The sequence below is a fragment of the Hypomesus nipponensis genome, chromosome 16 (genome assembly GCF_054491055.1).
Source record: "Hypomesus nipponensis isolate SF chromosome 16, ASM5449105v1, whole genome shotgun sequence".
NCBI lineage: Eukaryota > Metazoa > Chordata > Actinopteri > Osmeriformes > Osmeridae > Hypomesus > Hypomesus nipponensis.
In genome coordinates, this window is record NC_140376.1 from 8,180,679 (window position 1) to 8,199,627 (window position 18,949).

Sequence of the window (18,949 nt, forward strand, 5' to 3'; positions counted from 1 at the left end):
CAAGTGAGAGTGACCAGCTTTATGGTAATGACCTGCATAACATCCCATTATCCAATACATAGTATGATCAAATTAACAGTACGCAGTGTGTTTATCTTCGCCGAGCGAGCCCTTCATCATGCAGTGAACCCCTTCATTGTCGGCGTGTTGTTGTCGTCGTGGATTTGTTTTTCAATCGATGTTCGTGTGGTAGCTCTCCATGGTTTATCGCATGGTGTCATATCATCTTAAAGTCATTAAGAGGGCAAAAAACGTACACTGAGATGTCATATGTGTCCTGACACGAGTCATTGTTGATTTCACTGTTGTAGGGGAAAGACTCTAGGGCGGCAGATAAGACTGTTGCCATGGTCCTGAAGGAGATACCAAGTAAGGCGTCATCAGAAGGGATACCCCTCCTCACAGTGACAACCAAGGTGGGCAGAACCATCGCAATCCCTCCTCTCCACCACCACCCCCCCCCCACACCCTCTCAAATCCCTCCTACTTTGGTGCCTGATCAAATCAATGGCGAGGCTTTAAACATCCCATAGCTACCCTCCGGCCGTAAGCCTAATTCCTCTGCCGTAATAGTAAACATAAGCATTGAAGAACAGCATTGATTTGATTGACTATTCCAGCTGCTCTATGGGGTATAAAACACATTTAGAAATCCATCATACACCAAATAAGAATTCCGCTTGCATCTGTCAAAACTGACTAGACATTATATATATATATATATATATACCCACACAATGTGCACCCACACAATGTGCAATAATCAGTCAGATATCCATTGATGGATGTAATGAGAACATGTAAATGCACAGGTCTCCCCCCTTTTACCCCCCAGACCTGTCCTTTAAAGACAGCACTCTCGTTGTTCCGTTTTTTGGTAACAATTATTGTGCATTTACTGGCAATCTAGCAGGGTCAAACGACCACAACAGCCTTATCTCTTCAGCACAGTCCATTACGTTTTTCTTCCTTTCAGATAGAGACTCCATTTGTTTAGGTCACGGTATACTTCGAGAATACTTCCACTCCCATAGAACATGTTTACACCTCATAAGCAGCAATTATTTTGGGCTTTGGCCAAAAATGTGACGTGTTTCAGCATGGCTTTAAGCTCGTGAAACTAATTCGTCTTTGCAGAATTTCGGTGTCTTTTAGTCCTGCTTTGCCTTTGAAGTGCTACTGTGTGTGGAAGGTGTCAGTGTTTCTGTAGCAGATGACATTGTAAGCTTTCTTACCTGTTTTGTGTTCTAAAAATAGTATGTGTGCTTTTGTGTGTGGGTGTCTACGTATGCCGTGTATGTGTGTGTGTGTGTATTCTGGTGTGTTGTGATGAAGTATTAATAAAATATGTCCTAAAGCATTGTTACTAGCTTTTAGGATTCAAATGTATTGCTTATGCTTTATGATGAGTCAATCCAAAATACACATCCTATAGCAAGACACATACTTAGTGTGAGTATTATTCTACATGGTAATTACTTTAATTGACCAAAATATATAATTTTATGCTGCATCATGGATTACATTTTTGTAGCCAGAAATGTAATTGCACCTGAACATTCTCAGTGGACGCTGGGTAATCCAGCCAGGGAATGATCGATGTCAAGATATCATTTCTGATACTGAAACGGGGAGTCAAATAAACAGGACACTGTCTCCTTTCTACCTGTGAGAGGTTTTCGACTTGACTTTCATCAATGATGATATAAAAATCATTGGTAATGCCACGTTGAACCACATTTAACTGTACACACCGCTTGACATATAACATGCCAATCACTGCAGTGCAGGGACATGTGTACTGTATATTTCAATCAACATAACAGGGACAAAAGGAGGAAATGGAGTAGCTCACTGGATTACAATAGCCAGGCAAGGTTGGTGATCAAGTTGACAGCAGGTGCTAGACAAATATACAGCAATGCCAATACTTAGAAAAATCTATACCGAATAGACACTGGGTCCACAGACCACTGTATTACTTTGTTGTCTCTGCAAATACCCTCCACCCCCCTCCTTCCCCTCTCCACCGCCACCTTCTTCACCATTTAATCGTTATCTCTGTCGACGCGAGTGTTCAAAATCTTGAAGCCTGTAAATTGAGGACTGATTTAACACTTTCATCTATATTTTCTAAATGACATCAGTGGTTGTTGCCAGGGAGAATCAGCTGAGAAAGATTGTATCGACGAAACCGATGATCCAATTCCACACTCTTACTTTTTTGGACTGTAAGTGTTCGTATGTGGCCATTAAATCTCAGTTACCTGGATTTTGAAAAACGTGACCTGTGGTGCTCCTGCAGGGAAAATGGCTTTCACTGTAACACAATCACATGCAAGGTTTCTATAAATACCATTGGAAAATAGTACAGCATACATTGCAAGTTCCATTGCATTGATGCACGTTCATTTTCTTTGCTGTCTGCCCAAGTGCAGACACATACACACACAGACGCGCACATACAAACACACACACTCACACTATCAATAGCCAGCATTTTAGATCACAGGTCAGGTACATTCTGTGCCTGAGCTTGTTTTTTCAAAGCATTATTTTTTTTTTGTAGCAGCATCTACTTTTTCTATCATTAACCATATCACATTTCTCATATATCGTTTCATATCATCTCTAATCAAAAGTATTTGCAGAGCCCAGAATAGTTATATGTGTTCTCTCTGTGTTCATATGTAGAATAACATATTAACAGGCCTGGACATTTGCGAGGTACAGATTATTAGTGAAGTGATTGCAACTGTACTGTAGTTTCAGTATCACTCAGCATGTGTAACATACAAGTGGACTGGCTGTGGTTTTGCTTTAGTGGATAAAACAAGGTTGAAGTCCACTATACCATGTAAATCAAACATTTGCATTCAACCTAAAAACTTGCTGTACTGAAGTCCTGCCCAGACGAATCACAATGTAAACCTGTAAAGTGGACGAGAGCCATAAATCCAATCCAAAGTGACAGTACCTTTTATCTGATGCAAAGTGATATTGTTAAAGGTCAGAGTGGGTAAAATAACTACACAAATACCTTCATAGACTTCATGCAAAACACAAGGCAAAGTAGCCTCAACCCTCAAATTCATGCAGAACAAAATGGCGCTGATGAGGCGATCTCTCTCTTAAATGCACTGTATAGCATTTCAAATTTTTTAAGACCACTTTCAATAGCATTCCAGTATATCATTTCTGTTTTGTTATTTCAGTATCATATTATTCCATAGTTATCTTCTATATATATATCCTTGAGGGTTTAGGTTGGTTGAGGGGCAGTTCTATGGGCGTATGTGAAGCCCTCTGTGACATGCTTGCGTGTAAAAAGGGCTATACAAATAAATTTGATTTGATTTGATTATCTCACTTGTATTATGACGCAGAATATTAGTCAACCAAAGTATACCAGAGCTGTTTTCTCCCACGAGGCACAGGAATTGAACGTTCACGTCAGGATATCAGTTTCAATCTCACTGGAGCTGAGTCAGCAGGAGCACACTGGAAGAGGAACAAACGTAACATCCATACTTCGGTCCCACTGATGGAAGACTAAATGCTATGACTATGCTAAGACTAAACACTATGTCATGTTTGCCAGCTAGTATCCTAAGGCTAAGTGTGACATCATACTATCGCTCCTTGGCTCATAGACAAGAATCACATCCGTATGTATAGTTTAGCTTTACTCACTGACTTTGATGGGCATTATTTAGAATGACTCCTGCTCACAGATATCCGTAAGTTACCGGTACTTCTCCAGAACATCTGACTCAAAACAGAATAATTTGTGGGGGATGTGTGCTTTCCTACACAGACTCCTCCCACCACTCCATGTCTGTCATCCTGTACTTCTTCTCTTTTTGTCCTTTTCCCCTCTTCCCATTTCTCGCCCTCAACTTCCCCCTGCCCTCAACACTCTTACGAGTTTAGCTGGTACAGGATTCCCTTGACAGCAACATCTGAGAGATCTCTTGGAGTCATGCCCAGACGGCACAATTAGCTGAAGTTTTCCAATACCTAATGTGCCCCTCGAGCACTTGTAAACAAAGTGTCAATGTGCTCAGCAAAAGGTTGGTGCAAAACACACAGAGTACTGAAAAAAAGGTAACCTTCTCCTTGAATCAAACAGAGAGAGAGAGAGAGAGCGGTAGAGAGACAAAGAAAGATTAGTCATGAAGGACTACACAACTCACTTGGGTTCTGCTTTCCCAAAGGATGGTAAATCTATAATTGGCATAAATGGCGCACTTGGCTTGTTCACCTTGTCTCGTTAGCAAAGAATATGTGGTGGTCTCTATCATAGCTTGAAAGAACCATACCACTGGCAAAGTGCTTTGAAAACCCTGACCAACGTTAGTTTATGTACTGCTCACTGGAAATAACCCAGGGTTCTCCATCAAGCAAATTGGTATCATCAATGCAGATCTTCTCGATTGAACATCCATTCAATCAAAATCAGTGATATATGGATGATCTGGAAATGTAATTTAGTTCCTTTGGTTTTATTTTGTCAAAGAAACCGACATTTTAATTATGCCTTATTCAAGTTCAAAAACATTCTGTTTGATACTAGCTTAGATATTTGGAAGTTACATGGTTCAAAATCAGTTATTTTCATAACTGTATTTTTTTTAGATGCACATACCTAACCTTGATGTAAATCTAATGCAGCCATCCCATAATTTAAATGCTATCTCTGAGAACTCCAAAGGTATGTCAAGGAATATTCCTGTAAATCCTTTGATAGAGTGGGGACTGACCTAAAGTCAGACCAGTCTGTCACAAAAATGATAGGGTTGGGATTCCTGATAACAGCTAAGTGATGACCTGCCTCAAAACATGATCCTCTTTAGACAAGGTCTCAGCCTTTAGTCTCGGTTTCAGACTGGCATAGGCGAGTTTCCCTTTTTGATACTAAACAGATCGGAGGCATTCAAGGGCGCCTATGTGTTATGCATCACTCTCCAGAAAATGTCCTTAACCGAAGTTACGCAAGTGTGATGGAAATCATTACTCACTGCCAGATGTTTCCTTGCGGTCAATGTGGGAAATAGTGATGCTGTTTAAAATAAAATCATGTGCATCCAAACATTTGAAATGCAAAAAAGTGCATTTTAAATGCAAAAGTATTGAAATGAAAGTATTTATTTCCACGTGTCCCCATACTGCAGTGTTCTGAGAGCCTGCTAAGATGTGTGCAGAAAGCCATATATTTACCAAGGATCTCAGCCTTTACCTGAAGGTATGAGTGACATCAAGGTTGTTGTTTTGGAATATCAATGTTTTGGGACACAATCCATTACACGTGTCAATGCAAAATAGTCTTGATTTGTAACTTCACGAGTTCCTCACACATTCTGAACACTGTTCAATTCTACATGGGTGGCAATTATAAGAATACTAAGACGCTGAGAGAGACAGTTTTCATCGTCCTCCTCAGTGAGACACTAATATGATGAAACAACAACAAAGATATGCACAAGCAATTTTAATCTCGGCATATGATTAGATCTTGGTTGCCAGACTCGGCCCACATTTCATCATGCGCTTGCCACTGTACTTAACTTCTGATGATCAACTTAGCCTACCCCATGTAGTAACTTCCGTTTCACAGGAAGGAACGGCTACCACAGCTGTCATTAAGTTTGCACAGACACACACCTTAGCAAAGTTGACCAAACACACAACACTTCCGCATCGCCAGTCTCCCTTTAGATCACATCCGTTAACAAAAGCAACGGGGGTACGCCAGACTCTGCAACGCTGTCTTTGAAGGAAGAGTTCCAGTGATGAATAAATAATACCAGCGGGGTGGATGTGCAGAGTAAGAACTGTTTGTTCCTCTGTGTCCTGCAGTCAGGATAGGCTTACAGGGCAACTCCAAGCCATCTTGTCTGCTTACCAGGATGGGGCTCTTTCCTCTTAATAATTCCCATTAATGTCAGCAGTCTTTTTATATTTGTGCCAAAAGGATGGCCATATTTTAATTGAATACTGTGGGATATCATCTAATTAAGTAGCAGGGGCCTTAAAAGACCTCCGAAATGATTTGCTTCTGTTATTAAGGGCCAATCTTCTGCTGGCAGTTATTCAGCAGGAAGTTGGGCTTTATTAGATTGGGGGGGGGTGAAATGAAGTGAGGCTTCCAATTCCTTTATAACATCATTGATCAGGTATCCTGCCTTTGGGTGTCATTATGGTACACATCCCAATCTGCATCAATACTCTACAGAAGACTAACACTAAGTGGATTCCTAAGCCAGTACAATTTGTAAATGTGCTACTAAATTCTAACCTTTCAGGGCAACCCATTATTAAAATGTTCACATAACATTCACTCCATTTTTATTCTACACACTTTGTTGCACCCCAGTGACACACAGTGAAACACAGATAAGAACTCTGTGTGTGTGACTTCACTGACTAATTATTTGTTAATTTGATTATTTTGGGGGGAGATACTGCCTCCAGCCATCTCTTGCATAGAACAGAAACTTCTCTCTCTGACACCAGAAAGGCACAACTCGTCATATACCATAATTAGGGGTGAAATGTCAGCATTTTCAGGCCTGGAAGAACTTGGAACTTTCTCATAGTCCATCATGCATAAGCAAACCAAGTGTATTCCGTCTTTATCAGAGCTCATTGTCTCAGTTGAGCTATTACCAAATTGCATTCGGGCCAATTGCAAAACCAGTCCCTCAATTGTCAGAGTATTGAGGTAAATTTCAATGTTTGTGTCTGTAATTAACTTTCCTGTTCAAATAAAACAATGAACATTCAGTGAATATGTACTGTACTTAAAAAAATTCAATTGTGTAAGAACCTTTTTTAGACTTTTATAATGAAGTTTAATTTTTTTCAGAAAAAAACCCACAACAAAAAAAAGCATAGGAGCTGTTCTCAATAATCAGCAGTTTATTGTTGAGTCAAACTCCTTTTGCTACTTAATTTGAATGGCTGATAACCAGCCACATCATTAAATCCAAGCAAATGCAATAGCAAGAGCATCTGTCATTGTTAGCAGGCCAGCTTGGGCGCATGCAGTACAGAAGGGTCATGAAACCACACGGAACACCTTTCATATCAAACATGTGGCAGGCTGTGTGACACCTCATGGCTGGTAATTAATTTTTTAGTGCCTTCATTAAGATTCTGCCCGCGAACGCAGCCCTGGAACGCAGGGATGCCAAATGTCATGTTTCCTCTCTGCCAGCATTGTGTACACATGGCACCAGGAGACCATAATGATGGCGGTTGCCATTTTTATAGAACAAAACTCCTCATACAGAATGCTCTCAACTGCACAGGATGAGCCAGATGGGGCTAGTTGAAGCAAGACTTTGGAGCAAGACTTTGGGTAACGATAATGGATTGAATGGAACCCCATGCCAAACCATGCAGGCCAACCTGCTGGCCCCCACTGCCCCTGGTGCCTCCCAGGCAAGGTTATTAACTTCTGCATGGTTTGGAAAGTGATATAAACTGCTGCTAATGGTTTAGCAATTACAGTAGGGGACACATGCACAGCCGTCTCTCTCGCTCAGCCAGTCTGGATGAATGGGCACCAGGAGAGGCAGATGAAGATTGATGCTCTCCTCCCAGGCACAAGAGGCTAGGACTTAACAGTGGAAACAAGATGGTTTTAAGCTGCAAGTGTCAAACTGTGAGAGGTGTCCAAGTGAACTTCATATTCATATTCCGATTGTTTTATTTTGACCGATCAAATAACTGGCAAAATCTCTGTACGGACAAGACACACTTGTTCAGAGAAGTAGAAGTCTTGAAGCAGCACATTTCAAACTCCAAGATACATCCACTCCAGGACAAATTCCTTCTGACACACGTCTAAGCAGCATCTAAGCATTGAGGGGTGGGGTGGTGGGGGGGGAGGGGGTCAAACACTTCACGCTTCATTCAAAAGGGCTGAACAACTGCCACATCACAGCATGTTGTCACAACACCGCGGCCACAATGACATTGCATTCGAAAAGGTCCCCGAAAGCCGTGTCGGGTGTGCTTGTTTGAGCCGTGTCGTCTGCCTTGCCCCCCCACCCCCCCCACCCCCCCGCAGCTGGTGAGTGAGCAACAAGAGAGCCGCCCCCTGCTGAGTCCCTCCATTGACGACTTCCTCTGCGAGACCAAGTGCGATGGAGCCGCCCGCCCAGTGACTTCCAACACAGCAGGTACGTCCCCTTAACCGCCATCGGAAACATTCCCTGTCTCCCCGTCCCCCACCCCCCGCTCCCCCAACCCTCCAATCCCTCCCAATTAGCAAGGCCGCTCATATATTAGTCATCAATTGGGTTATATAACATGTAAGGTGATTGAATCTCATGTGGTCGGGAGGCAGGCATGCCAGGGGCAGTGCCAGTAGGGTGCAATATTAACTAGTATGACATGAATATGCACTGTGGATTAGTTCATAGCTTAAAGTCCATGGTAAAACTAAAGACAATATGATCTTTTATGCAAACTTCCTTTTTTGCTTTTCAAATGCTGATGCTCAACGTCTTGAAAAACACATCCCATGCTCTGTATTTAATTTTGAGATTGCCAAACAAAGTCAACAAAGCTCCTTATCTTAGTATTGCTGTCAAGATAAGAGACTCTAAACAAACCAGAAAAAATGGATCGTCCCACAATTACAATTCACTGCATGGAAAGCATTGAATCTAAAAGGATGTAGATGAGACATAATAACCAGTTATTTTTGCCGATGTCAAAAGTTCATGGCTGGACACCCGCTGTTCCCCCACACAGATAGCATTGGTTTGATTCAGAGTGACAGTCTTTTAGATAGCTTGAGTTCTCTACTTAAGGTCAGTGGCGTCACCAAGGACAAGGTTAAGAGGAATTGACAAATAAGAAACTGTGACTAACCCCATCCCCTCACCAACCTGTAGACTTGTCCACAGGTTGCTGTGTCCCTGCATAATGTCAGCACCATTCTTAGTCATAGGGGGTCCTTGCAAAGCTGACAGTGTTCCAGCTCATGACAATCATCATGACGTCACTGCTGACAATAGGAAAGAGGAGGACAAACAGGATACAGACAGAGCCTTGAGAAATAGCCGTGTGAGCCTAACCACAACAACATAGCCCCGAGAAGATGACCGGCTGACCTGTACCAGTTTGACTTCCTTTCAAGGCAGTCTCTTCATTTCGAGAAGTCTCAAGGGGGACAAAACGTTTCATCCTGCATTCAGAGTGGGCCTTTCTTCCCTCACAGCTGCCTCTTCAGACAACCATCTCAATCCCCCATGAATGCTTCCCTTTGATTCCTAATTGTGGTTATCATTGGAAGAGCACCGAGATATGGAGGACTGGCACAGTGGCTAATTGCATTCAGGGTGTCGTTACATTTGTTTGTCATGACACAGCAGCGTGTTAATTACTGAGAGATGTGTGTGTGTGTGCTAACAAGTAAACAGAGGCTGAGTTATCAAACAACCCACTATGTCTTAGAGCACAGATACTTGATAATGCCTAATGTTTGCGGTATTTCTACGGTGGGCTTTCACACACTTATCGTCAAATGACTATCGTGATTTTAGCAAGAAACAGTGTGAAGGCTGTACTAACATTAAGGGTTACAAACATGACGGGACGTGACGTTAATATTACTTGGTTTTAAGTGTTCCTTCAAATCTTGATTTAAATCTGCATTGTCTCATTGTACAACAGGGGCATCGTTACACCCTTTATACTGGGGCACGCGCCCCAGTATAAATCTGCTGTGCTGCAGTAAAATAAAGTTTGAGTTTCAACAATTTACTTTATTAGTCAGTGCATTCATTGATAATCATGGAAAAAAAATTACACAGTATCCCAATCAATGCTTGTAAAATCAAAACAGTTTAACCGAAAACAAACCGATGCCCGCAGAACTCCTTGTCAGCTTGCTCTTCTGAGCTTGTAAAATAGCCCCTGCAGCATTGACACAGAAGTCCAAGTATTGGACTCGGCACAAAAATTGAGGTAGGCTAAGAAAACATTACAAAACTAAAGAGTTTCTAAATGATAGGCCTACCGATCATCTTATTTGGACTAAACACAATATTACATGAAGCTCAAAAAACAGTATTTGCGCTCAAATGAATGCAAAAAAGATTTGCGCGCTCGCATTAACTATTGATGTCCCTGCCAAAGCTGATATCAAACTTGCGTCCCTGAACTGTTGTATAGTGGGTTAAGCAAGGAGAGTTGCTAGAGCCTAGTAGTACATGGTGTGCAGCAAGCTTGAAATAAAAAAAAGGGATATGAATAGGGGCCTGTGCCCCAGTAGAGCTTTATGTCTAACAACGCCCCTGTTGTATAACATCATATTTCAGTGAAGCAAGACCCTTTTTTATTCCACATATGTGGCAAGGCTTATCGTAAACGTTTTTTAATACGTAAAATGCATTTGAACTCAAAAGCTAGTCCCATGGCAATTGAAAAAGGGGATTAGGGAAAAGGGGAGACTGAAAATGGACAAAGGCCTCCTTCCTCGTCCTTGCTGGTCTGATAGCCTGAGATGAAAATGCTTAATTGACCATACAGGTGAGCCCCTTCCGGAGCTTTCTTATCTGCTCATGCCCCGGCGGTCATGTCCTGAACATAACCAGTCAGTCAGCGAGGAGAGGTAAAGACGTTCTTGGATGTGTATCCAAGGGAAACTGTAGAGATCTAGCCCAGGTAACCATGACAGCTCAACGTCACCCGTTCTTGTGGGTTTAAGACGGGTTTTGTGTCAGAGTTGCTTCTGGATGAATGAGGTAACTCTGAGGCTACACAACATACAGTAAAGAGACTACAGCAAAGTGAAAAACAGGCTACAACTGGAACACAACTCTGCTGTCTCAGATGTATACATGAACGCAGGAGGTGTCTGGCTCTTTGTGTATGGCTAATGTTCAAATTCCAACTCCCGACATTCACCGGGCCTGAATCGGTTTCACCTTCCCTCCAGTTCTGACATCGTCACTGGACCTCCTAGACCTCAGTGAACCGGGTGAGAGGAGAAACAGCAAGGACAAAAGGAGCCCGCTGTCGTCTCGCGAGGGCGGCCCGAGGAGCACCCCTCACAGGAGGAAGATAGACGAGACCGAACTGATTCAGGTGGACGTGGAACAGACCGCACCCAGCTCACGCACTCCAGAGAGAGCGTCGCTCGACTCGGGTAACGGTACTCTGTGTTGTCGATGAAACCGCCGTCTTTCTGTGCAGAACTTTACAGGGATTGTGCGCAAATGGAACGCCATGGTAATAAAGGCCATTAAGCCATCTGACAGCCACTGGAACTGTATGTCTGTAAACCATGTATTTAATGATCAGATTCACTCTGATGACACTGGGCCTTACCCCATTCTAAACCCATCATACATTTGCCAGTGCTCACTTATCACCCACTATAACATCTTTAATATACAATTACTCAATCATTTCACGACTTTGGATGACTGACATCCTAATGTACTCACGTTCAAGTCTCACAATGTTCATCATAAAAACCCTAGCCCACCCACACAGAGGTTTGCCTCATCATGTTCAGTGTAGTCATCCTCATTCATGATTGAGATAGCCAGAGAAGGATCCGGCAATTTCCTGTAATGAAAAGGATCATCTTAAAATGCCTTGAGAAGTCACGGCCGATTAGTTTGAACTTATTTGCCAGTTGAGGAGCTTAAAGTCTCTTCAGTTTTTTCAAATGAGGTAGTAGATGGTTGATGATTGTGTTTTATTGTGAAGTATTTGTCTTTGGTTCTTGTTTTTAGTCAACGTTGCGTCTCCTCTGGACAAATGGGAGGAGTTGAACCCCAACTCTGAGAGGAACGGCAACCGCAAGTGGAAACTGGAAAGACGACGTTCGTCCAAAAACTCCTCGAGTGAATTTCTGTGGTAGGAAAAAGGCCTATTTCTTTTCAATTCATATTACACTTTAGAACACTAAAGGACAAGAGTTTACCTGCTGATAGTAAACATATTTATTGAACTACTAGTGACAAGTTATTGGAATTATTGAAGTTTTTCAACTGAATAAAATTTATTTTTATTTGAACTGGTCCCATTTTATAAAATGGAGAAAAAAAAAATGCAGAACACAGTATGCTTCCTATCACCATTCAAAGTGCTCCTTATACAGCAGTTCATTGTGGAAGTCAGTTACCCTCAACATGGGGGGAATATTTATATCTGGTTGATGACACAACTTTACCTTTTCTGACGATGCTAGGAGGATTTTTGCAACCCTGTCTCGTTGGTGCATACTTAAAAAGGTCATTTAAAGGACATACATGTGGTATTTATTCATTTCTGTCTCACATTAATGTACGGTAGGTGTTTCTAATGCAGACGGCATTTGCACAAGCAGTGTACTTAAAACTGTGAAAATTGAATAGATGTTCCTATTCAAAACTGTTGAAAATGGAAGATCTGAAAGGACTGTGTAGAGATACATCAGTACAGGAATGACAATGTCTTCTCTTTATTTCATTGTAAATCTTTCCCTCCCAGGTCTATAGACTGTAAAACACAATCAGAGTCATCAACTAAATCCTCCTTAGAAGCGAATGCCAAATCCGATCCAGAATCTACCCTAGCAACTCAAGTAAGTACTGTGAAGCAAAATTCTAGCGGCACTGTGTAAATCAGAATAGTTCGTTATATTGAACTGAGAACAGCTGGTCTCAATCAATCAATGCAGCGGTCTCCATGATTGGCTAAATCTACTCAGTGACAATTTAAGACAACAAACTCGCAAGCCAGTGTCCCACAGTCCATTGATGTAGCAGCTCTCTCTCTAAAAGAAGGAGATGGTTAATGATACACAAACAGGATGTCTGACTTGGCCATCTCCTTCTCCAGTTGGGTCGACTACCTAATCCCTAGGTCACGGGAACCCAAGCTGACGTCCTCCTTCTCCATGCCCCTGACTCGTAGCTAGGTATCATAAATACCTTAAGACAATCTGACTTCTTTCCCTACAGAACAAAGTATCCTACAGAGTCTCAGCCTCTTACACTTCACTGTCTATAACGAAGGAACGTACAGATCACTGCTTATCAAACACAAACATTGTAACTATGTCCAAAAATACCATTACAGTACATTCTGTTAGCACTTCAGTTTTAATCATCCTTCCTATTCCGTTACTGCACGTTTGTCTATAGCTGAAATTTGTGTTTCTTTAAGTGGACTGTTTGACTGCCGTGGTAGGTGAAATGTGCACTCATACCTACTAACCGTATTTGACGATGGTTTATCAGGATGCATGGAAACCTATTGTTTGTCCTTCATCTCCCAATGTTAAAGGTAGACTGTGCAATGTGACATCAACCTCAAAAAAGAGCAGGGACACTGGCCAGAGATAATCGAATAATGGGCCACTCAATCCTGCCAATGTCTGCAGGCGTAATGCGATGTTTGGCCAATCATTGGGTGTCCGTGACATGCCTGCAGGCACTCTGGGAGTGGTAAATATCTCTGGCGGGTGAGAGACATATTTTGGGGGGCTTTGGCGTCATATTGCAGTCTACCTTTAAAGCTTGTGCAGACAGACTCCTTGTTGTGTGACCATGTTAACCCTCCATCCTTTGCTAACACCCTAACTTCTTCCATTTCAGCTCAACAGGCAGTATATTAGTGGAAGACATGTAAGCCTTTCTATGCATCCTTTCATATGTTAACAAAAGACCTACACGTTTGCATTTGCCAGAAAGCACCACAAAGACAGATTACAATTGAAGGAAAACTCAAATTCAGGAAGACGGAAATTGAAAAACTATGAATGGTTTACAATGAAAAATATATACATTTCGTTTTTGGGGGTATTGTCAGGGAAGTTCCTATTGGCTTTTGTGGTGCTGTGAGGTCCACATTTGAAGCGTTTAAGCTTCTCAGTTGAACGGGTCCTAAACTGCTCTGCCCAAGGAGTCTGGTTTCTAGCTGCCATTATTAGATTAATAGTTTATGAATTATTCAGAGGCCTAACTCTGGGCCCATTAGTGTGGATGTGACTGAGCCAGCTAAGCATACATCACCTTTTCAACATCCCTCTAAATAATAGATTCGGGATTAAAGATAGCCATTGAAAATGATGAGTTTTACGTAAACAAATGCTGAATTTGGCTTCTCCCAAAGGGTTCATAGTAGCTCACTGACAGCGAAACTGTAAATGGAGGCTTCACGTTTCCCACTTGGCAGGTGTCACACCGACACACACAGGCGCACACACGTACACACAAAGGAGGAGTGGTGTGTCGCATGAGATGTTGGGTGTCGCTGTGACAACAGAGAGCCTAGGACAGTTCCTTCTCTACACAGGGATATACACAATGCATGCGTCATCGGAAAAGTTGGGAAATATTGACGAAATACTTGCATGCTTTTTTTTTTTCTTCTTCTGCCCTTCTAAACCTGTGGACCTAGGCTGAGGGCTTCAAGTCAAGGGAGGCTAATTCTGTCGAGGCCGTTAATATGGAGATAAGCCAACTCCAATTAAGCACTGCACAGGTAGAGACTTTTAATGACCAGCTCCGGAAATGGAAAATGGAATGTTACAGGTAATGGCTGGGCTGACACAAGGTCTCGTAAAACAGATTACTCATCGCAATCTTTTGGCAGCTGTGGCCTAGCGAGGGAGACGGCGGTCTTGCCTCCTACCTATCAGGTGGAAAATGGCTCCCCACTTGGAATATGTACTTTAATTCAATTCCTCAGCCTCCATAATTGATTATCCAGCCCCTGGGCTACAGACATAGCCAATTACAGTAACTCACTTAATGTACCACAACCAAGCTGACTATTCCACAAACACAACTGCACAAACATTTTGCTTTCTTCATGTGTGGTTGCAATTACAAAACATGCATAAACACGTGGGACCTACTGTACATAACAGACATGCTCATTGGCATGCAAATGGGTCCAGTTTTGTTTAAAAGAGTAGAACGAGGCAAGGCTTTGGATTCCTGACTAGAAGGCACGGTCAGCATATTTGCAAGTGTGATTACGCATGAGCAATGCCAAAGGGCCTACGATGTAAGGGTGAGGACCAACGCGTCTGCACAGTGGGTACAGATGTGTAATTGAGAGAGGGGTCAGGTGGATATGTGGAGTAAAGAGGGCTGGGAGCAGGAGAGAAGTACTGGCGGGGGGAGGTGGGGAGATGTCGCTGACGGAGGCATTTCTGCCAGCCACGGGCCAGTCTGAGCATGTCGAGGGCTTCGCCGAGGCAGGGATATTCACCCCTCGCGAGAAATGCAGAGAAGGCTGACCCTGCAACCCTTCTGTCTGTCTGTATTCCTTGTTGTGTGTGTGTGGGTGTGTGTGTGCGTTTGCATGTGACAGGGCCGCTTGACAAAGGAGCCGAAGTGGGGCGGTGCCCTCTTATCCAGGAACCAATCCCTGGAGGAAGAGTTTGAACGTGCCAAAGCAGCTGTAGAGGTAAGTGCAACGTACTTTGGGCACCGACAAAGAATTGTGAAAGTGCTGGAACAACCAACTGGCCATTGGTGTTCCTTTACCCATGTTGACATTGAGCCTCTTTCAAGGAACTGAATGACAGAGCTTAAACAAATAAAGGCTTCTCAATTTGCACTCATGGTTCATGTCAAAAGTTTAATAGAGCTCTCGTTGTCCCAGTGTTTGCTCTGGTGTCAAGAGCTTGGGCTTTCATTTTTCACTGGTTGAATGTCATGACTTCTCTTTGAAGTCACCTTTCATAATAACCTCCTTCTAAAGAGGGGTTGGAGGGGAAGCTATAAGGGGATCAGTAAACATGGAGGACAAAAAAACCGGATGCTGAAAGTTAATGACTTCACAAGATGCAGCCTGCACAAGCCGTACTCCTGTGAGTCAGGTACTGTTCCGATCATCACGATTTTACCGCTTCCAAAAAAAACAGCGGCTCTGAAAACACTGAATGGCTTTGCAAGAAATCTAAGATGTTGTTGAAGCCGAGAAAAAACACCCTTGATATCACGTTTCAATTTTCTGCGCAACTACAATTCCCATCCCATCCCAGAAAATAGCAGGTATGTGGTCTACTGGAAGCCCTCCAGGTTTGATTTCCCCTTCCCCTCACCAACCCCTTCTTAGCTCTGCTTGAGGTGATCACTTGTGTGTTCATTTCCACTCCAATAACAACCCTGGCAGCTTAATAGTCCATGCCAATTTCCATGCTTCAAATTCCAAGTTTATGGTCTGTTTGACCCAGAAAAAAATGATATGCAAGACATTCCACGGTCTAACAATAGAAAGGTAATTTTGGAGTGAGACGTGTCAGGTATCACAGGAGGGGAGTTCCAGTAATTAGATGAGGCTTGATTCATCATCGCTTAATGCATCTGGTAAGAGACTTTTCAGTTGCACTAAGCTGTCGTCTCAGCCCGCTGAAAGAAAGGGAATCTTGGCGAAATCTTGTGAATCTTGTGCTCTCAGAAACCCAACAGTCCAATTACAGGAGACATGGAGATGGGATGTTGTTCGCAGGGGTATGTTGTTCCCTTGTTGATCCAATGTGAGTCTGAATTGGTGTGTTTGATGTTTTGAAAGCAACGCAAAGCAGCTATACATTTTCTATCCTTTCTGCCTACGCTGACGTGCAAATCCTCTTAAGGTTTTTCATAGCTACAGCATGTGGTTTTACAGGAAGAGCCACTAGGCTTGTACCTGTGGGCTTCCTCAGGAAGCCACGGACTGTAACAGAGGAGCCCAAAACACAGTGACTGTGACACTAGTGCTTCCTATTGCTGCCGTTTGTTCAGAAGCTACGGCATGACTCACTTTAAGTAAACAGACAAAACCAGCAAACCGTCTTTGTGTTTTCTCCATGACTGAATATAATACTCTGAAAATAGCGTTTCCAGTTATAGTGGTCAATATTATTAACTGAAGGTAATTTCAAAACTTCATCTGAACGAAGAGTTGTGCTTGGGTTTGTGTTCGGGTCGAGGGTGGGTGGAGTTGGTGCCATAATTTCTTTTCATTTCTTTCTACATTTCAGCTGCAACTGCAGTCATTAACTTCTCTAACTGTACCATGGAAAAGTAGTTCTACTGCATAATAAATAAATGGTTGGGCAGAACACAGTAATTGCATTCGAGGGCCTGTCAGGGCAACATTTTGCTCCAAACTTGGACTGACTCCACCGAAAGACAGGTATTATCTCAAGCATCATTTCTGTAATTGCTTTTGGTATCAACAACATTTTCATGAAGTTAAAAATGAATCTTCCCCAGTTCATTTAATGCCTTTGTGACGTGTTTTGGCAGGCAGGGAGCACAAGGCTGAATGCATTGCGTTTCACATTTCCACTTCATCTGAGATGATGAAATCTAAGTCAGAAGACAGGGTGCTGCTCCATTGATATGCGGGATATAAATGACCTTCCGCTCCGAGGGCTAGAAACGCAGATCTGAAGGGAAAAACGCAGCATTGTCTGTGTCCCAATACATTTCCAGTAATCAGTGCACCTTTGATTGGTGATCTTTCTGTAACCGGGTCATGTGATGACCGTGTTTTCATTATCAGGACCCGTCACCGCCGCCGTGCCCCGAGAGCTTGTCAGTACCGGCATCACCCCGAGTGTATAGTGTTATTCGGTTTCTCCTCAGAGCTTTGGTTAGGTGGAGGGGTTTCATTTGTGACCCGTTTCAGTGAAACACAACATCCAGACCGCATAATTACAGGCTCCATGTGAGCGTCATGGTGGATGCCTTCATCAAGGCAGAGCAGCGTCTGAAACGCCAGACTGACAACGCTATCTCTCGCGGAGGCCAATACACTCGAATAGGGTGGGCCCCCTCTGCAGGGTCCCTGTCGCAAGAGGGAAAAATGGCCACGTTCCTAATTGCCTCTCTCAGAGATGTTGTCGTTTTAACCATGAAGTGACCCCGTGTCCATGCTTGTTTAATCATGAAATGAAATATTGTATGGTGCACACTCAAGCCCATTCTCATTAAAAAAATATGTTGCCCTGAGCATAGAAGAGTCATAAGTCTAGCGATGTGACACAATATCTGGTTTTGGCCGAGGTTGTGGTCTGCAGGATACAGTGTTGCTATCTCAGTTGAAGGGTTCTGGGCATAGGAAAAATGCCTTGAAATTCACAGCAACCAGTTAACTCAAAGGCACTGCTTTGAAGTAGGCTCCCAATGCATGGTCCAGTTTATAAAAGTAAGTCTGTGAATCGGAAGCGGTTCTCCCCTCTTTCAAACTACAATGCCTTCCGTAACCTGCAGCCAAAAAAGGAGTGTGATCTAAGAGTAGAACATTCGTAAGAAAACAGCCGTTAACAGGATCTATGAGAATCAATGGGAGCCCATTCACGTGAATACACCCTGAGGCAGATTTTGACATCACCAGACAACGAAAACGGTCATTGCTGTTCTGTTGTTTAACATGCAACAGCTTTGACTATGGCCTTCAAGGCAAAACAACTCAACTCTCGTCTTCACTTCATTATTTATGAAATCAAAGTCAAGCTGTCAAGTATCCAAATTCCTTTGTCACCCTATCCCCCTCTACAACAGCTGTCACCTCCAACCCGGCACCTCAACCAAAATTAGGGAACACTCCCAGGTTGTCAGCTGACAAGACCGGCACAGTTTCACCTCAGGATGTTACAAGCAATTTGTCGGGAAGTCTGCAGCCAATTGCAAGGTATCTTTCGCCTCCAATAGACAAGGCTTTGGCCTAGTGTCACATGCCACGAGGGATAAATCACACACACGACACCCACACACACGGCGGATATGTGTAGAAATGGATGCAAAGACACAAACAAAAACACACACACACACACACTGGCTAAACAATTCAACAGACGTGCACTGTTTTCAGCCCAGCCCTCAGCCCCTGTAGTGTCAACCCACCGACTTACACACAAACTGACACACACACAGACACACACACACACACACACACTGTCATGTACAGATGAGTTCCTCGCTGTGGAGAA

General features: G+C 43.0%; 1 protein-coding gene across 2 annotated transcripts in view; it reads left to right on the forward strand.

The window, feature by feature from the left end:
- The first annotated feature begins 317 nt into the window (after positions 1–317).
- Positions 318–18,949, forward strand: part of pex5la (peroxisomal biogenesis factor 5-like a) — a 29,120-nt gene continuing 10,488 nt past the window's right edge. The window contains exons 1-7 of one of the 2 annotated variants that reach the window (XM_084676031.1): positions 318–416; positions 8,078–8,189; positions 10,958–11,173; positions 11,763–11,886; positions 12,502–12,595; positions 13,611–13,640; positions 15,337–15,432. In XM_084676031.1, coding sequence (XP_084532157.1) covers positions 348–416; positions 8,078–8,189; positions 10,958–11,173; positions 11,763–11,886; positions 12,502–12,595; positions 13,611–13,640; positions 15,337–15,432 — 741 coding nt within the window. In that variant the 5' untranslated portion in view covers positions 318–347. The remainder of the gene's footprint in view (positions 417–8,077; positions 8,190–10,957; positions 11,174–11,762; positions 11,887–12,501; positions 12,596–13,610; positions 13,641–15,336; positions 15,433–18,949) is intronic. The other variant, XM_084676030.1, reaches the window with a different exon arrangement.